Raw genomic sequence first — 24,457 nt, 5'->3', positions numbered from 1 at the left:
AATGTTGGATGAAATCCAATAAGATTTCAAAGGAGCGGTATTGGGCATTACATGCCACAGGAAGCCAGATACCGAGATTTTACGGTTTGCCAAAAATACATAAAGTGGGTGTGCCACTCAGACCGATAGTCTCGTTTATTGGCAGCCCCACGTATGCATTATCTGGTTTCCTAGCCAAACTACTGTCACCATTAGTTGGACTCTCTGAACATAGTATCAGAGACAGTAAAGAATTTGTACAATTCATAAGAGGACAACGTATAGAAGAAAACAAGGTTATGATATCCTTTGATGTAACATCGTTGTTTACCTGCATCCCAATTGACCATGGGATACATTGTGCGTACATGGCTTTAGAAAGAGACACCACCTTGAATAATAGGACGCAACTAAACTTAGAGGACATATGTAAAGGAATAGAGTTATGTTTTTCGAGTACTACCATGGTGTTTAATAACACCATGTACAAGCAGGTTAACGGTGCAGCTATGGGCTCCCCCATCAGTGCCATCATAGCTAATTTAGCGATGGAGGAGCTCGAGTCCAGACTATTTAACACTACAGTTCTCCCTATGCGTCCGTGGAAAAGGTATGTTGATGATACGTTTTCAGTTATTCGGGAAGGGAGTGAGGATGATACGTTGAATTTTCTTAATAGCTTCTCCCCGTTCATACAATTCACCTCTGAGGTAGAGGAAGGAGGGGTTTTGCCGTTCCTGGATGTGCTGATTTGTAGAGAAGGCCAGCATTTGAAAACAAAAGTATTTAGAAAATCTATGTGCAGGGGCCAATATTCACACTACAACTCAGCGCAGACTAATTATCACAGGAACAGTGTAGTAAGAGCATTAGTGGATAGGGCAAAATCCCATTGTAGTACCTCAGAGGATAGAAACTTGGAGTATGAACGTGTTACGGCGGATCTTTTGAAGTGTGGCTACCCCCGGAGGATCATAGAGAAATACATTAGTGGAGGGCAGAGTAGAAGTGAGTCCTTCACGCCAATAGCCACCGCATACATTCCCTACTATCCGGGTTTATCCGAGCGTTTAGCTCGCGTATTAAGGAATTACCAGACACGTTGTGTGCAGCTCCCAGGCAGGAAGCTGCACACAATCGTGTCACAGGTGAAGGACCCTGTCTTAAATGAAAATATAAGTGGGGTCGTATACAGTATTAAATGCCCGGAATGTGGGGAGTGTTATGTGGGAGAAACAAAACGGTGTCTCAAAGATCGTCTGGGGGAGCACACAAATGCGATAAGAAATGCAGACTATGGCAAATCCGCCGTAGCTGAACATTTCTGGGAGAAGCAACATCAAATCTCCCCAGATGAAGCGGTCATCACTGATGGGGCGCATAGATTTTGGGACCGCAAGTGGCTCGAGAGCTTGCGAATTAGTTCTACTGAGAAAAATATAAATAGAGATAGGGGCACACGCATTCATCCCCTCTTTGAGGCGGTAATCCTTGGAGGGGATGAACGTTTTTGCCTAAAACGCTCCCGAGCCACTTCCGGTTCTGACGGGAACAGTACACGTTCACGTGAGATGCACCGTGAACCTGCTGGTATTTAATGATGCACCGCAGAACAGAAATTACACTGTTGAGAAAGAAGGCAGAAGCCTTTGAAAGCTTCAGTTAGTATTTTAGCGCTTTTAACCCAGTATATTTTATTGCATTTTAAATTCGGCATTTTATTATTATCCTGTATATCACAGTTGTTTTATTTTATTTTAAAATTACTATCAGTAATATTTTGTTTGTAAATCATTTATTGTGAATATTAAATATTTTAAAAAATTTGGGTTTTTCGTCTTTCGTTTTATTCCATGGTTGGTGGAAAACACTAAAAATTATAGTATGAGTATACCCAACCCCAGAGGCCTATTTGAAGAAAAAAAAACTTTCCCATTTCACCTATCCACCCCCTCCAATAGTTTGTTTAGTTCTTCCTTGAATTTATTCAAGCTATACACTTTCACAACAATAGATGGACATTTGTTCCAGCAATCAACCACCCACTGGCTAAAAGTAAAGTTCTGCATGTTTATTCTGTAACTATCCTACCTCAATTTGAATTTATACTGCTTCATATATGTGGTCTGAGGAAGGATCCAATCAGCATTGAACTTGCTCAGCCCATTCTTGAACACCTCGATCACACCACCTTGCATGTGCCTAGTCTCCATATGTTACAATTTGCAGTGCTGAAGCCTTTCTTGGAAAGACCACCCTTTTGTTCTCTTCACCAATCTCATTGCCTTTCTCTGTACCTGTTCTAGCAGCTTTATGTCCTTCCTAAAGTGAGGCTTCCAGACCTGTATGCAGTACTCAAGGTATGGCCTGATCATTGCCTTATACAATGGGATAATTACCTCCTTATCTAGCTAGCAAAATTCCTGTATATCATTGACAAAACCCCACGAGTTGACCTGGCAACCTGCCTACACTGCTCAGAGAACATATCTGACTCCATATCGGAACTTCATATTTGGCAATTACCCCAGGTCTTTTTCATTTTCCACTTCCGTGAGTGTAGTACCACATAGTTGATGTGTTAGGAATTACTCAGGGATTATTGCTACCCATATGCAGTACTTTGCATTTGTCAATGTTAAACTTCAATTGCAATTTCTTAGCCCATCTACCTAATATTTTTAGATCTTGTTGCAGTAGCATATTGTTGTTACTGTTATTGACAACTTTTGTATCATTTGACATTAAGCCTGATATACCTTCATCAATCAACTTTTCCCTTAAAAACTGGGGAAAGTCAGTTACTCCATTTTGTCTACCTGCAGCTCTATTCAGCACACAGAGCTGAACATTCTGTAAACTGCTGCAAAGTCGCAGCAGTTTACATGGATGGCTCAAAGTTGGAATCATATGTAGGGTCTGCTGCTGTCTTTCTGGACACCACCACATCAGAGCAGATTTTCCCTGAATGCAGCATATTTACTGCAGATTTGCACACTATAGAGTTAGTCTTGGATCGCATTAATAAATGCCAGTACCAACGGTTCATTCTATATTCTGATTCTTTGAGTATCATACAGGCTTTATTGTCAGTGAGATACAATCCTCACCCAATTCTGTCTCAAATTCAGCAGAAGATCTATTCTCTCCATGAACATGAATATAACATCTGCTTCTGCTGGATTCCCAGCCACATTGGGATACAGGAAAATACATGAAAAGTTTCACTCAAAAGTTTCACAGCAAAAGTATATGCACATGTGAAATTTTGAAATTTCCCATATTTGATGGTTTTTATAAACTTCAAAATAGAAGAGGCTAATGACATTTTTTTTTTTTTTTCCCTTTGAAGAGAATTTGTAAAAATGTAAAAGTCATAGTTTCATTGAAAATAGTAGGTGTGAGAAAAAACATTTTTCATTTTTTTTATTAAAAAAAAATCTTGCATATAATAATTAATGTAAAAGGTGGAGTATTGGTCTATTCCTGAAATAGTCAAAAATTTATTCATCTGAGTGTGCACACAAAATACACAATGTGCATGCTTACTTTTCCAGAAATTAAAAAGCAAGTTAAGCACCTGTGAGATAGAGCATGAACATTTTTGTTATGATTGGGAGACTGCGAGTACCACTGGGTTTATGGGTCAGTTTATTTAAATTAAAAATTAGACACTTGTGGTCCTGTGATAGCATGGCCTATCTTAGATTTACATGCAGAAGATGACAAGGACATTGGATGCCCTACCTTTTCAAAACAAGAAAGGTTGAAACTAGATCGATTCAGACCTGGATACAAAAAACAGACAGAACCATACACAACTGCTAAATCTAAATAATGCAAAACATTTTGCAATGGAACTGTAGAGATCTACAAAGCAACATTTTTGATATTTATTATCTAATCGAACAGTACAGTCCAATAAGCTTCTGCCTGCAGGAAATCAATCTGATCCCACAGGTGACTCAAGTGATTAAAAACTATAGTGTCTATCAGCAAGATAGAAACAATACTAACTCAACACAAGGAGGTATAGCCATACTTGTTGACAACAAAATTTTTACAAAACAGATCCCTCTGCAGACCACAATAGAGGCTGTAGCAGTATGTATTGTTTTGAATTTTATGCTAACCGTAGTCTCTGTATACCTTTCCACAAACAAAGAATTCACTGTGAAAGAACTGGAGGACCTTATAAAACAGCTTCCATCTCCTTTCATTCTGTTAGAGATTTCAATGGTCATCATCCTATGTGGGGATCTCTCCAGATAGATAAATGAGGAAAAATCATTGAAACAGTTCTTGACAACCAGAATCTCACCTTATTAAACACTGGTGCTGACACTCTTATCCACTTTCCCACCGGAACATCTACTGCTATAGATTTATCAATATGTTCCCCAAAACTGTTCCCAGTCATTCAGTGGTTAGTTTAAATAACCCACTGAACAGTGACCATTATCCGATTATTTGCAAACTGCAAACACACAGAACCTCATATATAGCCAACTGCATAAAATGGAAATTTAACAAAGCAGATTGGAACAAGTTCACTGCTGCAGCTTCCTTTGATGATCAAATCATTAAAAGCCAGCATATAGATGATGTTACTGACTTTGGGTATAGCAGAGGTTACAGCAGATAATAACAGCTGCAACCTCTGCTATACCCAAAACCAGAGTTGGTCCTCATAGACATGCCAATATCTAGTGGAATGATGCATGCCGTTACACCAAAAAAGAACAGAATAAAGCTTGGAATTTGTTTCGTAAGTACCCAACAACTAACAATCTGATTAACTTCAAGAAACTTAAAGCTAAGGCCCATTACATGCAGAAGAAGGTGAAAAAAAGACTCTTGGATCTGGTTTGCTTCCATCATTACTAAAAATACAGACAGTAGAAAAATTTGGGACAAAATAAAAAAACTGAATGGTAAATCCCTCGTGAAATCAACACCATCATAAGTTGGAAAGGTAAAGACCTCTTCTCCAATGGAGTCGCAAATGCCCTGTCAGAATATTTTTCTGAAACCTCTCCCATGTCAGCATATGAGCCAGCCTTTAAACAAATAAAAGCCAATGCAGAAAAATATAAGCAGAACTTCAATACAAGAGCATCTCTTCCATATAATCAACGGTTTACTCATTTTGAACTAGAGAGCTCCTTAAATTGATCAGCTAGTAGTGTGCCAGGGCCTGATGGAATAAACTATTCGATGCTTAAACATCTAAATAAAAGAGCACTGAATTCATTACTGATCTATTTTAACTGAATATCTCAAAGGCTACTATTCTCTTTCTTGGCACCACTCAATAGTCCTTGCCTTTCTTGATCCTGGAAAGGATCAATCAGATCCACGAAACTATTGGCCAATATCTCTTAGCAGTTGCCTTGGTAAGACATTAGTAAAAATTATTCACGCTCAAATAGTATGGTACCTAGAATCTCATTCAATAATGAACAAAAACCAGTACGGCTTTAAGAAAAATCAGTCAACTCCACCTCTTACGATCAAGGCGAAAACCAACATACAGAATGCTTCTATCCGTAAATACTAATGATATTAAGAGTTGGGGACAGGCGGAATTACTTAACAAGTACAGGTCAATGTTGAAAAAAAGCCGTGAATTAGGGTTGAATTTGAAAGTGTCTGCAATTCTGCCCAGACACGATAGTAGGGAGTATATGATGTGAACCTTGTCGATCAATTCGGCCTTGGAAAGATTGTGCAGGGTTCAATGGGGTAGAATTTTTTTCAGCCTGGTCTGTACTTGCTAACTGGGGTGACTGCTTCTACAGGGATAGTGTTAGGTGGGTTGGCAAACTGCTAGCTTGGGGGGGGGGATACAAGGATTAATAGATTAACAGTAGCCACTGGCAGAGGTGAAAGTGATTCTTGCACTGCTTCTATTGGAATGAGCAGCAGCCTGGAAAACAAGATGGAGGGTATTTCAGAGACTGCTGGGAGTCATTGCGATACAAGTAAACACATGGGTTGTGTTGGGGTAGCTAAGAACAAGAACAAGAGCATGTATACTTGCATGTACACCAATGCTAGAAGTTTGGTAAATAAATTTGATGAATTTGGGGTATTGCTCAAACAATCAAAGGCACATATTGTTGGGATATCAGAAACGTGGTGTCACACAGATATAAGGAATGCAGAACTGGAATTTGGGGAGTACAATGTCTACAGAAAGGATAGGAAGGGAGGAGGGGTTATGCTATTAGTTAAGAAACACATAAAATCCAAGGAAGTGAAGCCAGTCGACATCACTGGCCAGTGCAGTGTTGAGTCAGTTTGGTGTGACATGAGCATTGGGAGATCAAAATCAAGAGTAGGAGTGTGCTGTAGGCCTAATGACTCTGATGAGTATAATAAGAAACTGTACAGGGATATAGAGTGGGCCAGTAAATCAGAGAGTCTTATAATGGGGGATTTTAATTTCCCAGATATTGACTGGAATTTGTGGGTTGGTCACTCACACACTAGCAAGGCTTTTGTGGATTTATTGGATAATTGTTTTCTACATCAGCATGTTCGGGAGACAACTAGAGGGAATAATACTCTTGATCTGATTATCAGTAGTGATTCTTCATGCGTTAAGAATTTGCAGATAAAGGGAACACTAGGTGGCAGTGATCACAGTGTACTGAAGTGGTATTTACTCAAAGAGGTAACTACCATCAGGGGTAAAGGGAAGACTTTTTGCTTTCGTAAAGGCGACTACGATGGTCTAAGACAGTATTTAAGTTCTATACAGTGGGACTAACTGATGATGTTACCAACAGCAAATTCAAAATGGGAAGCATTCAAAGAATTTATATTGGAAGCTACTAGGCTTTACATACCAACTAACAAATATTGTTCAAGGTTTAGGCCTAAGTGGATGTCAGATGAACTAATGAGATATATGGCAGAGAAGAAAAATGCATGGGATACATATAAATTAATGGGTGACAAGGAAGCCTATGATAGATATAAGCTGGGTCTGTAACCAAGTCACAAAGCAGATTAGTCAGGCAAAGACAGATTATGAGAAATCCTTGGCAAAGGATGCAAAGAAAAACAGAAAAGAGTTCTTTACCTATGTAAACTCTAGAAGGAAAGGTATGAATCAGATTGGTCCACTGGATATTGATGGTTCAACTGTTGATGATCCTTCTCAGGTGGCTAAAAAACTAAACGAGTATTTTGCATCTACATTCACCCATGAGGAGTTATTCAGGGAGGGAAATGCTAGAGGTGAGTTAAACTCTGGCAGTGAGCTGGATGATTTTGTATTAACTGAGAGGAAAGTGGAGGAGAAATTGTTGAAGATAAATGTAAAAATGGCACCTGGGGTGAATGGGATCTATCCAGTTATATTGAAGGAGGCAGCAAAGGAAGTAAGCAAACCCTTAGCCATAATTATGATAGCTTCTTTGGACTCACGGGAGGTACCCATAGACTGGAGATGTGCAAATGTGACCCCAATTCACAAAGGAGGATCAAAGGCTGACACAGGTAATTATAGACCTGTGAGTTTAATTTCTGTTCCAGGAAAATTAATGGAGGCACTGGCTAAAGAAGCACGGTAGGATCATCTAGACAAGACTTCGGTTATAGCTCGGACACAGCATGGTTTTGTTAAGGGGAAGCCTTGCCTGACCAACTTGATTGGATACTATGATGCAGTAACAAAAGAACTGGATGAAGATAATAACTTTGATATTATATATTTTCGATCTTAAAAAGGCTTTTGATACTGTTGCACATGGAAGACTGCTGCACGAATTGGAGCAGTGTGGCATTGGAGGCAAATTGCTGCTGTGGATAAAGGGATGATTGAGGGGGAGAAGACAGAGAGTGGTAATCAATGGACACTGCTCGTCATCATTGACTAATGTTATTAGAGGAGTCCCTCAGGGTTCAGTGTTGGGTCCATTGTTGTTTTCTGTATTTATAAATGATATTGATGATGGTATATCATGCTTAATGTCCAAGTTTGCAGACGATACAAAGTTTGGCAGGGTTGTTATGGACACTACTGACAGTATGCTGCTGCCACAGGATCTGGAAAGGTTGAGCAGATGGGCTGAGAGATGGCAAATGAAGTTTAACATTGACAAATGTAAAGTACTACATATGGGAAACAGTAACTGCAGATCAACGTATCAACTCTGTGCTACTACACTGACAGTGGTAGAGAATGAAAAGGACTTGGGAGTAATTGTGCAGGCAGATATGAAGTTTTCTGAGCAGTGCTAATGGGCTGCAAGAGTAGCTCATGGTGTCTTGTCAATAATATACAGGAATATTTCTAGCAGGGATAAGGAGGTGATTATTCCCTTGAGGCAATGGTCAGGCCTCATTTCAAGAAGGGTATAAAGCTTCTGGAATGAGTACAGAGAAGGGTAGCAAGATTATTGAATGGAACAAAGGGTTGCTCTTATGAAGAAAGGCTTAAGTTTTGCAAATTACAGTGTCTGGAGACTAGGCACTGGCGAGGTGATCTGATAGAGGTGTATAAAGCCTTGAATGGTTTGAGCATGCTCAATGCTAATGGAATATTTCCTCTTACTCAGAATAATGACCTGAGAGGGCATAAATTCAAATTAAGGAAAGACAGATGTAGGATAGATGTACGGAAATTTGGCTTTAGCCAGCAGGTAGTTGGTTGGTGGAATAGACTTCCATCCCTTGTTGTGGAAGTTGATATCCTAAATAAATTTAAGCCAAGCCGGGCATGTATTTTGAACGAACGGAGGGGTGAAATGGAAGTGGTGTGTTTTTTTTTTTTTTGTTTGTTTTGTTTTGTGTTTTTGGCTGATGCTGCATAAGATTGCTTTCTTACATCATATGCCTCTTCTAATGCTAATGCTTAAGAACATCTTCTCATGGTATGCCTGGATATCGAAAAGGCCTTTGATGACACCTGGCACTACGGCATTTTTCAAAATCTGTATGCCACAGGACTTCATGGTCAGCTACCACTAATCATTCAGATCTTTTTCAAAATAGAATCTTTCAGGTGTGTTACTGCAATTCACTATCCCATACATTTGTTCAAGAAGAAGGTATCCCACAAGGATCAGTTCTTATTGCGACACTCTTTGCAGTTGGGCTAAAATGCTACAGACAATATTCCAGCTAACGTCAACACCTATCTATATGCAGACGACCTTACAATATCCTGCCGCTCACAAAATATGCACTCCATTGAGCATCAATTGCAGCTCTCAGTAATTAAAATAGAATCATGGGCATCCCACAATGGCTAACGCCATTGTGGGATACTTCTGCAACAAAAACAACTGCTATCCACTTTTAAAAAAAGTTTCAGCTCCATCCAGATCCTGAACTTAGGTTAGGAATCCAACAAATACCACTTAGCAGCAATATCTGGTTCTTGGGTCTAGTACTCGACATTAAACTTACTTTTCATGTGCATATAAGGCAATTATGAATGCAGTGCATGAAAAAGATGAATATCCTTAAAGTGAATATCTCTTCAGTGGCATGGGGAGCCAATCGCTTCACACTTTTACACCTGTATCGAACCTTGATAAGATCTCGTCTAGACTATGGACCCCCAGTTTATGATTCTGCATGTATGACAACATTGTCTTGGCTCAATCCGGTGCAGCCTAGTGCTCTGAGGATTGCTTTAGGAGCCTTTAAGACATCCCCAGTGCAATGTCTGTATATAGATGCCAATGAACCGCCACTACCTCTTAGGAGAAAAGTATTGCTTCTTAGCTATGCAGCCAAATTACGTAGCCTCCCTTATCACCCCATCTGGATATACCTCTTTGAATCTCAATGGGCAAACTTCTATAAAAATAAACCCGATGAAAACCAACCTGCTGGCATCTGGCTACAAGAGCTAATGCTATGTTGGAATGTCTATCTTGGAAATATATCTCATGCTGCAGATGCAGTACAAGCACCATGGGCAATATGTACCTCTATGTGATAACTCCTTCCTTCATTGGGAAAATACTCCCTAGCGAATCAAAATCTTATAGACAGTTACATGATGCTTGTGCATTGGCCAATGCTCAGTCTTCGTGTATATACAGACAGCTCAAAAACTGACATATCTGTAGGAGCTGCAGTAGTCCTTCCTACATTCACTGTCTATTTCCAGTTACCAATTGAATGTAGTGTTTTTACAGCTGAACTCTATGCAATAAAAATGGCTTTGAATCTCCTTAATGACCTATTAAATACCCAGGTTGTAATATATACAGACTCTTTAAGTGAGGTGAGTCCCTTACAGAATAAATTACAACATTCCCATCCACTTCTCACACAAATCAGATCACAGTTATGTAACCTCGATAAAAAGAAGCTGACTGTCAAATTCTGCTAAATACCCAGCCACATTTGAATTCTAGGAAATGAGCTTGCAGACAAAGCAGCAAAGTGCCCTGCTTGCTTTTATTCCATCCCAGTTCCTTACTCTGATTTCAAACCAATCATACAATGGACATGTACTGAGATATGGTCTGAAATGTGACATACCCAGAAGGAAACAAACTTCTTGAGATAAAACAGAATCCACAGTTGTGGAGATCCAGTTTCAGACTAAACAGGCACGAATTGGCCGTACACATCTAACGCACCTATTTTTACTTCTAGGAGAAAATCCTCCACTTTGCTTACACTCCCTACTTAACGGCAAGTAGCTCCCTACTTACCATTAAGCATATCCTAATTGAGTGTGCACATTACCATTCAGTTAGAATTGCATATTTCAAATCACAGCTTAATTTACAAAAACCTTTAGAACTATCCCATATACTTGGAGATGATAGCAATTACTCAGAACTTTTTACTTAGCTGAAAATGATCAACATTTACAGTCACTTTTAGACCTATTTCCTATAATGTATACAGTCACTTCTAGACCAAAGTAACAGGTGCAATTTGGCCATAGTAGCCCTTGTGCCATTAAACCCCACTCCAACAATAACTGTGATAGCACACATGGTCACTGTTATGGATTATAATTAAATAAATAAATAAATATTCATTTATTACATATTACAGCAAGCCCTCCACAACACATGGCTAGGGGCAGATAATTTAGTACAGAGGAAATAAAATAGTAAATAATCAATATACAGGGTTGTTAAAATTAAAGTATCCCTATGTAGAAGACTCTGGAGCGAGTTCTAAGGCTCATACTGAAGAGAAATTTGGACAACAGGTACAATAAAGAATGCACTCGCCGTTTATTGAAAAAAAAAAAAATTAGTTACAAAATTTGTCACTGTATGGCACGTAACTATCTTAGTTATGATTATGAAAATAACATAAGTTATTTGCATAACATATGGCGCCTCCGTAGCCAGGTGGGAAGGAGCAGCAGTGCGTACCACACGTTTCTTGATTAGACCGGGGTTCGAGCCCGTCACCACCAAATACGGAGGATGCGGAAAGGTCAGGGAATGACCACCGCATATTCCGGAGCAATATGGCCTTAGTTGCTAATGCTCCTAAAAACCAAACAACAATAGCATAACATATGATTATATGTGCAATAACTTATGATTAAGATGTGCAATAACTTATGATTATGCAAATAACATAAGTTATTTGCAAAATCATAAGTTATTGCTACAGCACTGCTATTCAGCTCTACTGTACTGTATAAAAGCAAAGCAGTCTCTTCAAAATCATACAGTAGATGTTTGCCTGCACTACAGCAGCAATGCCAACAATGTTGCAGGGAAAGGCACTATTAGTGAAGCTGTACTATCAGAACAGCAACAATGCAGCTGCAGCTATCAGAGAATTCCAGCGTCAGAAGCGCATTTGGCCCATGTGGACCTATGACTGGTTGTGCTGTCCGCAAAATGATTGCAAAATTGAAGTGACAGGACATCTTGTGGTTCAACAAGGTAGAGGTCAAAAATCAGTGCAGTGGCATATTCAGGGATGGGCAGAAGGGGCATATGCCCCCCATAACCAAAAATTTTAAATTAAAGAAAAACCACACAGGTGTTCTAAAAAAAAAACAAAAAAAAAAAACTGAAACCCTGATCGCCATGTCCCCCAGCCTTATGATGATACCTGTACCTGGTTGCCATGCCCCTCCTTATGATGACACCTGGATACGCTATTGAACGAGTGGACTCCTCTCATGTTGAAGATGTGGCTATGGCTGTCATGGATTTATCAAGTCAATCTCCATGTGTTACTGCAAGTGTGCCAGCTGTTTCTCGTGAAGTGGACATGCCGTATTCCACTGTAAGGCTAGTAATGCATCAGGTGTTGTGGCTATCCTTACAAGCGTGCGTGTACCTGCGTGTACACCAATGCTAGGAGTTTGGTAAATAAATTTGATGAATTTGAGGTATTGCTCAAAACATCAAAGGCAGATATTGTTGGGATATCAGAGACGTGGTGTCACACAGATATAAGTAATGCGGAACTGGAATTTGGGGAATACAATGTGTATAGAAAGGATAGACAGGACAGGAGGGGAGGAGGGGTTATGCTATTAATTAAGAAACACATAAAGTCCAAGGAAGTGAAGCCAGTCGACATCGATGGACAGGGCAGTGTCGAGTCAGTTTGGTGTGACATAAGCATAGGGAAATCAAAATTGAGAGTAGGAGTGTGCTACAGGCCTAATGACTCTGATGAGTATAATAAGATATTGTACAGGGAAATAGAGTGGGCCAGTAAATCAGAGAGTCTTATAATGGGGGACTTTAATTTCCCAGATATTGACTGGAATTTGTGGGTTGGTCACTCGCACACTAGCAAGGCTTTTGTGGATTTATTGGATGATTGTTTTCTACATCAGCATGTTCGTGAGGCAACAAGAGGGAGCAATACTCTTGATCTGATTATCAGTAGTGATTCTTCATGCATTAAGAACCTGCAGATAAATGAACCACTAGGTGGCAGTGATCACAGTGTGTTGAAGTGGGATTTACTCAAGGAGGTAACTACCATCAGAGGTAAAGGGAAGGGTTTTTGTTTTCGTAAAGGCGACTATGATGGTCTGAGACAGTATTTAAATTCTATACAGTGGGACCAACTGATGATGTTACCAACAGCAAACTCAAAATGGGAAGCATTCAAGGAACTAATCTTGGAGGCTACCAGGCTTTACATACCAACTAAGAAATATTGTTCAAGGTTTAGGCCTAAATGGTTGTCAGATGAACTAATGAGACATGTGGCAGAGAAGAAAAATGCATGGGATACATACAAATTAATGGGTGACATGGAAGCCTATGATAGATATAAGTTGGTCTGTAACCAAGTCACAAAGGAGATTAGGCAGGCAAAGGCAGACTATGAAAAATCCTTGGCAAAGGATGCAAAGAAAAACAGAAAAGAGTTCTTTACATACTTGAACTCGAAAAGGAAAGGGATGAATCAGATTGGTCCACTGGATATTGATGGTTCAACAGTTGAGGATCCTGCTCAGGTGGCTAACAATCTAAACGAGTATTTTGCATCTACATTCACGCATGAGGAGTTATTCAGGAAGGAGAATGATGTAGGTAAAGTAAACATTGGCAGTGAGCTGGATGATTTTGTAATAACTGAGAGTAAAGTGGAGGAGAGATTGTTGAGGATAAACATAAAAAAGGCACCTGGGGTGGATGGGATCTATCCAGTTATATTAAAGGAGGCAGCAAAGGAAGTATGCAAACCCCTAGCCATAATTATGAGAGCTTCTTTGGACTCAGGGGAGGTACCCATAGACTGGAGATGTGCAAATGTAACCCCAATTCACAAAGGAGGATCAAAGGCTGACACAAGTAATTATAGACCTGTTAGTTTAACTTCTGTTCCAGGTAAATTAATGGAGGCACTGGTTAAAGAAGCACTGCAGGATCATCTAGACAAGAATTCAGTTATAGCTCAGACGCAGCATGGTTTTGTTAAGGGCAGGTCTTGCCTGACCAATTTGATTGGATACTATGATGTAGTCACAAAAGAACTGGATGCAGGGAATAACTTTGATATTATATATTTGGATCTTAGAAAGGCTTTTGATACTGTTGCACATGGAAGACTGCTGCACAAATTGGAGCAGTGTGGCATTGGAGGCAAATTGCTGCTATGGATAAGGGGATGGTTGAGTGGCAGAAGACAGAGAGTGGTAATCAATGGACACTGCTCAACGTGGACTAATGTTATTAGTGGAGTTCCTCAAGGTTCAGTGTTGGGTCCGTTGTTGTTTTCGGTGTTTATGAATGATATTGATGATGGGATATCAAGTTTAATGTCCAAGTTTGCAGATGATACAAAGGTTGGCAGGGTCGTTAAGGACAATACTGACGCTATGCTGCTGCAACAGGATCTGGAAAGGTTGAACAGATGGGCTGAGAGGTGGCAAATGAGGTTTAACATCGACAAATGTAAAGTGCTGCATATGGGAAACAGTAACCCCAGAGCAACATATCAACTCTGCGGTACTACACTGACAGTGGTGGAGAATGAAAAGGACCTGGGGGTAATTGTGCAGGCAGATATGAAGTTCTCTGAGCAGTGCAGACGAGCTGCAAGAGTAGCTCATGGTGTCTTGTCAATGATATACAGGAATTTTTCTAGCAGGGATAAGGAGGTGATTATTCCCTTGTATAAGGCAATGGTAAGGCCACATCTTGAGTACTGTATACAGGTCTGGAGGCCTCATTTCAAGAAGGATGTAGAGCTGCTGGAACGGGTATAGAGAAGGGCAACAAGATTAGTAAATGGAACAAAGGGTTGCTCTTACGAAGAAAGGCTTAAGTTTTGCAAATTACAGAGTTTGGAGACTAGGCACCGGCGAGGTGATCTGATAGAGGTGTATAAGGCTTTGAATGGTTTGAGCATGCTCAGTGCCAATGGGATTCTTCATCTTTCTCAGAATAATCACCTCAGAGGGCATAAATTCAAATTGAGGAAGGACGGATGTCGGATAGATGTGCGGAAATTTGCCTTTGGCCAGCGGGTGGTTGGTTGGTGGAACCGACTTCCATCACTTGTTGTTGAAGTTGATAGCCTAAACAAATTTAAAGCTCAACTGGACAGGTATTTCGAACGAACGGAGGGGTGAAATGGGAGTGGGTTTTTTTTTTTTTTTTTTTGGCTGATGCTGAATAAGCTTGCTTTCTTGCATCATATGCCTCTGCTAATGCTAATGCTAATGCTAAAAGATACACATGCTAAAGCATGGTGATGCAGATATCCGTTTTGCATACATACTTCAGTTTCTGGTGCGAATGACAGTGGATATCACTTGGCTATGAAACATCCTTTGGTTGTGGACTGGATGAAGTTTTGGATGAAGCCCACTTCTGCTTAAATGGACAAGTGAATATGCACAAATGTCACATTTGGGCAACAGAAAACCCTTGAGTTATCCAAGAAGTCCCGTTGCATTCTCCAAAAGTGACAGTGTGGTGTGGATTTATGGCCACATTCATGATTTGGCCATTTTTTTTGAACAGGTAACACCGACTGTACCCCACACCTGTTCCATTACTGGACAGCAATATTATGAAATGTTGGCAAATTTCGCAATACCAGAACTGCAACAATGTGGGTGCCTTCAGGATACCATATTCATGCAAGATGGTGTGCCACCCCATATCCATTGTTGTGTCCAAAGATTGCTAAGGCAACACTTTACAGACGAATGGGTCATCAGCCATTGTTTCCAGACATCTTGGCCATCCGATTACCAGATCTCACCCCATGTGACTTCTGGTTGTGGGGGTTTTTTAAAGAACCAGGTATATCAGGAAGGATGTCGAACTCTGGCAGATCTGAAGGACAGCATTAGATGTCATGTGCTGGCTATTTCAGTTGACATGTTAAATTCTGCTGTTGAAAATGTGGTTCTTCGAAGGAAAACTGTTGTTGACCAAAATGGAGGACACATTGAACAATTGTTGCACTGTTCAAGTGATTTGTATTGCCACAGTGCCATATAGTGAAAAATTTTGTAACTAATTTTTTTTTTTTTCCAATAAATGGCGAGCACATTCTTTATTGTACCTGTTTTCCAAATTTCTCTTCAGTATGAGCCTTAGAACTCGTGCCTTAGAATTTTAACAACCCTGTGCATAGCAATGTGTGATTGAAACCATATATTCTGCCAGAAAAATTATATAATTCCCTTGTTAATCGGGTAGTATATTTATCTGTCACGAAAACATTTAAAAAGAAAATTAAATTAAATTTTTCCTTGATGTCTGTACTGTAGTAGAAAAAGAACAATTTTTCAATACATCACACTCTATATATTGTGTCAGGCACCTGCCCTTAGATATTTGCTGCAGCTGATATTAAATTAAATGCAAATAACACATCTTATTAATAAAGGTAACCATTTAATATGATACTTAATTGAAATGTAAAATAATAAATTTGTTTTGGAGATTACATTGTTGCTGAACAGTTTATGTAGTTCAGTGTGAAGAGTTATATTTGTTTATTAGTTATCCTCTGTATTATTTTGCTTTAAAATAATATATTATTTTGCTTTAAAATAATATATTATTTTGCTTTAAAATAATATAGATATATAAGGAAATTTTTTAAAAATAAATCAAATTTTTAAAACACTGCTTTAGTTAATCAATGTATTTAGATATATAAGAGTCCATGTTGCATTAATATAATTAAACCAATTTTATAACAAATTAAAGAAGTGAAACAATTATAAAAAGAAAACTTGTACAGTCTTATTTTTTTTTAATTAATATTTTTCTGCAGTAAATGTAAACTGCGTTAAAGTCAGATTTATGACAACAAACAGATTTAGGAAAACGAATTGCTATAACTCAGTGATTATTAAAAAAAAACTGTTGATCTGTGGCTGTATGCCTTAGCTAGTACCATTTATCTAATTTTTTAACTGATAAAATTACATTCTTAGTAGGCATTAACTTTATTTTGTTCTCATTTTCATCCATTTCTTGTATGATTATTATCAGGTCATGTGACTATATTATAAGCAGTAGATATAACATTTATCTCTTTAATAGTGAATATAATATTTATCCATTTAGCAGTAGATTTAATATTTATCTGCTGTTAAGTTATAGATATTTTGCTGCTGCTTTCACAAATTTCATAGTTGCATCCGTACATTTCTCACATTTCAGTTCCTCGAAAAACTGTACTACTACTACTACTACTACTAATACTGTTACTACTACTTGAGAGTTAATATGCCGCTTGTCACCTGTTAGAAAGAATGCCTGCATAAAATCAAATGTTTAGAATATACACAAAAAAAAATGTATATAAATTGTTTTCTACTTTTTATTTTCAAAATACTGAATGACTGAATAATTAGTATTAGTAGTGGTTTTCTGTATTATGCAGTGAGGAAAATTTTTTGAGAAGATATGGGAGATGTTAAAATTATTGATTTCTATCTCTAAAATATTAAGGAATATCTAAAATCACAAATTTTAATATATTTCTAAGATTTCAGGCTTTGTGGAGTCATAGATACCAGTGCTGGACTCGGATGGAGGATGGTGCTCATATTTTTCTTAAAGTAAGTGCTTTACTTTGAAAATAAAAAAAATGTGTGTATATTTTGGACAGTTATATATATCACCAAAAAAAGCTGGATGCCATTCCTAACTCGGCATTTTCCAACCTTTTTTGGTTTATGTACCCCTTGGTCTCAAAATATGTCACTGACCCCTTCTATACCCACTAATAGGGCCAGCCTGAGGGAAAGCAGTGGATACACTGTGTGGGGGATTGGCATTGATTATTTATTGTGCCGAAACTCATACTTTGAAAGTCAAAAGAAATATTATAGTTTAGTGATATGAATCGGCCTCTGTAGCCAAATGGTCAGGAGTGTAAATGCAATAGCACACGCTCTTTGAGTAGACTGGAGTTCAAGCTCCTGACTGCTAAATACACTCGATCTGCCAACCCGCACTGGACCAGAGGGCCAGATTATGGTCCATTTTCCTCAACATTGAGGAGGCTTCCATCCTGCAGAGGATTGATAATGGCTAAAGTTTACCTTTTTTAATATGAAGCACTAAACACAGGGTCAGGAGAAATGCATATTGTTCAATGTGGATACCTGAAAAGAAAAGCCAGTAACTTAAGGCAAAATTTGTTGATAATTTCCCAAAGTTAATAATTGTTGATGTCACAAAGTGATCACCCAGTTCATCATCATATAAAAAGTTAATTATACATCTTCAAATGAATTTGATGGTACCACAGTAAAAAATTCAATCAGCAGACCCGCTTCACAGTAGATTGATTAATTAGATTGATCATGTATTAATGATCTTGGTAAAACATCTCCCACCATTCCCAACACACTTCCATTAATGCCTCCGGTGGTCTTCCGTCAAAAGGATGTCAGAAGAATTTTGACGAATGTTGATGTTAAGAGAGCTCCAGGTCCTGATGGTATTTTTCCACTTGTTCTCAAAACTTGTGCTCCTGAACTTACTCCTGTTCTTTTCCGCCTTTTTTCACTTTCTTATTCCAAAGGTGTTTTTCCTTCTGCTTGGAAATTTGCTCATATCCAGCCAGTTCCTAAAAAGGGTGACAAATCCCTCCCATCCAATTATCGTCCCATTGCAATTACTTCTACTCTTTCTAAAGTAATGGAGAAATCAATTAACCACCAACTCTTAACTACCTAGAAACCGTCCGTCAGATCGACAATTGCCAGTATGGATTCTGCCAGTGTCGATCCACTGGTGATATTCTGGCTTATGTTACCCATTTATGGACAAATTCAATGGAAAAGTTTCGTGGAACACAAGCAGTTTTTCTTGATGCCTCAAAGGCTTTCGATTGTGTTTGGCTTAAAGTTCTTCTAAACAAGCTTCCATCTTATGGTTTGCCAACTGTTTTTCGTAATTGGTTACAAAAAACAGCTTTCTCTCTGATCGCTCACTGAGGGTGATGGTAGATGGCTCTCTGTCTTGTAACTTTTCCACTAATGCTGGTGTTCCCCAAGGTTCAGTTCTTTCCCCCACTTTTTTCCTCTTGTATATTAATGACCTTCTTCCATTGCTTCTTTTGAATAATTGCTACCAATTCCTTAAATGCTGATCTCCAGGTAATTCTCCAGTGGGGCAAAGACAACTTAGTTGATTTCAATCCTTCTAAAACTCAGTCTTGTCTTATATCTCGCAAAAAGGATTCTTCTGCTCCTATGCTTATCCTTGGTGACACTCCGATTTTTAGGCAAAATGATTTATCTCTTTTGGGGATTACCCTGACTTTTCATCTCTCTTGGCACAAGCATATTACAAATCTTGCTTCCTCTACATCTAAAAAACTTGGTTTTCTCTTTCGCTGTCGGTGTTACTTTTCTTCCAAACAGCTGTTCGCTCTGTACAAATCGCAAATCTGCCCTACCATGAATATTGTTCCCACATCTGGGTTGGTGCCCCCAAAACCTCTCTCAGGCTAACAGAGCCTCTCCACTCACTGTCTCATAGACATAGTTTCTGCTGAATGCATTTTCTACAGATACTTCCATGGGCACTGTTCTTCTCAATTGGCTTCTATAATACCCACTCTCTCTCTTTCAAAACAGTGCAAACATGTGCCGCCACCAGCCAACATCCATTTACTGTTCAACTTCAAACTCACAGAACCAACTTTTCATCTTGTTTATTCATTCAGCTGCTGTTTTCTGGAACAACCTTCCTTCATTCATATTTTCTGAAAATTTCAGTCTACAGAAGTTCAAGTTTAATGTCAACAAACATCTTTTTTCGTCTTCTCAACCTCCAACCCAAGCATGGTACTAAGTACTATAGGTTCTAATACCTCTCGTGTTTGGGATTTTCATAAAAAAAAAAAAAAATCTTTGATATTTCTGCTTGACTCAGTTCATGGAGTTCTCCATTTTATAAAGAACTCTGAATAAAGAATTAATATACTAACGAATACTAATAAATGAATATACACTGATAATACTTGTTGTTTTATCAGTATATATTAATTTTCATGTGTACTTTTTGATATCACTGCTGTGCCTTATTTTTTATTTTTTTTTTTGCATCTGTTTGCATTTTAATTCTATTCTCACAGTTTTCAGGGATATTGAGTTTTCCTTGGTATTCTGTGTTGTACCATTTTACAAACATTTCTCTGTAGTGTAGGAATTGATTGATGATAAAATATTGAATGGGTGCTTTCATAAGCGAGTGTGCAAAGTATGTACATCACATTGACAGCAAATTGAGTGGATGCAACAGCTGAATTTCATATAATTAATGAAAGTTTCAGTTCATTTGATGATTCATTCATTTTACTTGATCCATGTGGCATGATTCATTCAATTTGATCCTTTTGTAACAAATGGTAAAGAATCTTTTTTTTTTTTTTTTTTTATAATGGTCTAGAAATGCACTGTATATTCAAGTATATGTTTACCACTAAAAAAAAATCATCATTTCAATTAAAGACATACTTAAGTTTAAAAAGACATGATTTAATAAGCATATATATATTTAATACAAAGACATGATTAAATTCCAGTCACTCACACAGCAATTTATTATTTTTGCATAAGAAAACTGCAGATAAAAGAACCACTAGGTGGAAAGGATTGTGGTTTGAGGCTGTGAACTGTAAAATTGAAGAATATTGAGCTTTTGGAAATGGATAAGATTTTTGGAATATTTTGCCATTTTTATTTGTCCTAATTAACATAGTAAATTGTTTTCAATAAATATCTAAGTAGTAGTAGTGATAGACATGTTTGTTAGCTTACTTTTAAATTTAGCTACCGATTTTGCTAATATTAGAGTTTTTGATCTGAAAACATCTTTGGTGGCACTGACTAAATTTCGAACTGAAGTAAAACCAATATGTCACAAAAATGCCACACGGAAATGACACAAATTTTGTCACTTCCTAAATGACGTTAATGATGCTAACCCAGTCATTAATATTGTTTCAGTAGAGTAAGTAGCAGACTGAAGTAACGTGATAACGAAAATGTGAGATGGGAATGACGTCATTTCCATAAAAGTTACTAATATTCACATTTATTTTATGTATTTTGATCTGTATATATTGATCATGAAATAAAAGAGGTTTTGTATTGTAAATATTTTATTGATCATTCACAAATTTCCATAATTTCAGCTGGAAGACAAGATACAATGGATTTATGATAATTAAAGTAAGAGACGTATACTTGCAATTGCAATGTATTTAAATGTCTCTGGAAAACACTGTCTGTTGAAGTACCTGATGTTATAGTTAAAATTGAGGTATTAGTGTTGAGAGTTAGATCAAATGTTTCTTGCAGAAAAGTAATTAACAGTTTAGTTTCTTGCAATCCGAAGTTAATGTTGAAATCCGCTGGGTATGCCGGTCTGAGTACAGTAGCAAAACAAAGTGAATGAAGTCAATTATATCTTGTATGTCACTGTTAGGAGAAATATAGACAACTGTCATAAGTATCGCTTGGCTTTTGGGTAACAAGCACTCTGCTATACATATATTGTCAACAGGATGAATACTGACTTTCGAACCAGTTATTTGTCGATATTGAACAATTAGACTTTACACCAGCCAGTATTCAAATAAACAAATTTCAATCCTGCAACTAAAACACTTTATTTACAATAAAATAAAATACAAGCGTATAAAATGAAATGAAATGAAATAAAATAAAATATATAGTAGTCTAAAACTGATGTGATTTAATTTACAATAAAATAAAAATATATATATAAAATAAAAGCGATAAATCCGTGATGACAGCATCCTCCGGGGAGGATGCTGTCATCACGGATCATGCACAGGGGTTCTGGGACTGTAAATGGCTTGAGAGTTTATGTATTGGGGCAGCTAGCAATTCCATTAATAGAGACAAGGGTGTACACTTACATCCTCTCTTCGAAACCGTTGTTCTTGGGTGACATGAACGGTTTCAGCTAGTGCGCTCCCGAGCCATTTCCGGTTCCAGTCCATAAATGGGAAATTCCAGCCATATTCCCGAGAAACCATGTGACGAGTGCCATGGATCTGCTATTTAAGTATGTGCTACACAGCAGAAATGTGCTGTTGAGAAAGGAGACCGCTGTCTCTGAAAGCTACAGTTGTTTCGGTATTTTATTAACTGTTTTTATCGCTTTTATCATCATATTTTATTTTATATATATTTTTTTATTTTATTGTAAATTAAATCACATCAGTTTTAGACTACTATATATTTTATTTTATTTCATTTCATTTCATTTAATTTTTTTATGCTTGTATTTTATTTTATTGTAAATAAAGTGTTTTAGTTGCAGGATTGAAATTTGTTTATTTGAATACTGGCTGGTGTAAAGTCTAATTGTTCAATATGAATTGTCCCAGCCTTGTAGGCCTATTTAGAGATATTTGTCAATAGATGCCATCTAAGTATGGGTTAACAATGCGTACCTCATCCATCTTGTTGTGATATATATTGCAACTCCAGCCATCCGTTTGGTTTCACGCATGAATTGAACCAGGCAATCAAAGTTAGTGATGCTGACACTCTCATTATTATCATTATTATTATTATCATTAGCTATATGGTGCAAGGAAACCTGAGGCTTTTGCTGCACTAGCCAAAATAATCCCTGAGTTACCCAGAGAGAGAGAGAGAGAGAGAGAGAGAGTCAGAAGTAGAAGGGAATCACTAAGAAAGAGAAGAATGATGATATCCAGCTCAGAACTCTGGGTGTGCCACGCCCATATTCACCAGATTTGAGCCTATGGGGTTGTTATCTAACCAAAGTCTCAGATAGCAGCAAGATCTGGCATTGCTGTGTAACAGTGTTGCTGAGGTCGGTGTGGTGTGCCCATAGGCTTTAGCAGTTAGAGAACTGAGAGTTCCTTCTTATTGTTGATGAATTTGAGCAAGCTGTCCTGTCTTATTGATGTGAAAACATCTTTGGCGGCTCCTACTAAATTTCGGACTGAAATAAAACAATTTGTCACAAAAATGTGAAACGGAAATGACGCAAATTACGTCACTTCCTAATTGACCCTAATGCAGTCACTAACGTTGATTCGGTAGAGTAAGTAGTAGGTGTGAACATAAAACGTTACATTGCTTTGGACTGAAGTAAAACTGATTGGTAATGAAAATGCAAGATGGAATTTAGGAAGTATGCGAGACATCATTTAGGATATTGATAGTGAAATACCCGACTGATGCAAAATTGTTATGCTTGTGCCATTTCTCAATTAGACATTACCTGCTTACAAATTTAAGGAAACTTTGGTGCAGAAACAATATATATGTGGCCCTGCTAACCTTCGTACATTAAGATTATTCAGGCTATCAAATTTTACCATTAAACACATGGACACCATACACCTGATAATATGTGTATATGGCACACCCAGTATCCTGTTCTGGATATCATCATTCTTCTCTTTTTTGGTGATTCCCTCCTACTTCTCTCTCTCTCTCTCTCTCTCTGTACTCACATTTTTTTAGCTGATGCAGCATAAATCTCAGGCTTCCTTGCACAATATGGCTAATAGTAATAATAATGCCTGAACACCTGTAGGATAGTCAAAGAGTTCCTCGACCAACAGTAACACCAGACATAACAATGACCACCCTGTGCACTTGGTAGCAGTACCCATCACTAGGTGGAACCCCCAATCAGGGAGAAATAATATAAAGAGCAATAATAATAATAATATATTTGCAATGCATACACTTTCACATGCTGACTCATTGTGTTGTTATCTTTGTGATTGAATACTGAAAATATACATTCCTCTGATCTCTGTGATCACCCTGGAATATAATCAGAAAATTAATTCATTTATTTATTTATTTTTGAGATTAGAAGCTAATATACCTTATAAATAGGATGACCATATACTTTTGGAGTAAAACCGGGAAGAAATGTGTTCCAAAGAAGAAAATCCGGGACAAAACTGAGACAGTGTGACTGTTTAAAAGAAAGAAATCCGGGATGATGTTAGAGTTTGCATCTTTTTAATTATATGTACTTTCATAAGTAAAGTAAATTATTTTTTAATTTTCTGAGTAGTTTAATAATAATATTTTATTTAGTGTATTAATAAATAATTTAACTTTAAAAATCTGTTTAAAAATGTTCAACAAAATACATAACAAATCAAATTTATAAATTTTTTAAAAGCGGGATAATAAAGTTAAATTAAAATCTGTTCACATAATGTGAACAAATTTTATAAATGAAAAGAAAAGAACTTGGTTTTTTTTTTTTTTTTTTTTTTTGTTAGTTCTTCAGTGGTAATCATTACAAATAATCAAGTGCACTTAGTTAAAATGCAAAATTCATTTTTTCGAAGGATTTTAATATTTCGGAATCAAATAAGAAAATATATAATGCTAAACATTGTAATTATATCATACTTTTTAATTTTAATTTGTAGTATTTATATGAATTCATGATTTAAATCACAAAATGATATAAATCTTGAATTTTGAACTTTTGTAAAAAAAATTATTAAAGAAAAATTTTTCACAGTT

The 24,457-nt window shown here is 37.5% G+C and overlaps 1 protein-coding gene across 1 annotated transcript in view; it reads left to right on the top strand.

Annotated features, from left to right (window-relative positions):
- Window positions 1–24,457, top strand: part of unc80 (unc80, NALCN channel complex subunit) — a 1,843,891-nt gene that overhangs the window by 886,721 nt on the left and 932,713 nt on the right. The window contains exon 33 of the mRNA XM_090378420.1: window positions 17,422–17,494. Within this exon, the coding sequence (XP_090234546.1) occupies window positions 17,422–17,494 (73 nt within the window). The remainder of the gene's footprint in view (window positions 1–17,421; window positions 17,495–24,457) is intronic.

Source organism: Mastigoproctus giganteus, chromosome 7, assembly GCF_048544385.1.
Source record: "Mastigoproctus giganteus isolate SK-2022 chromosome 7, ASM4854438v1, whole genome shotgun sequence".
Lineage (NCBI taxonomy): Eukaryota > Metazoa > Arthropoda > Arachnida > Uropygi > Thelyphonidae > Mastigoproctus > Mastigoproctus giganteus.
Note: the sequence above shows the minus strand (reverse complement) of the source record. Positions and strands in the feature narration are given on the sequence as shown.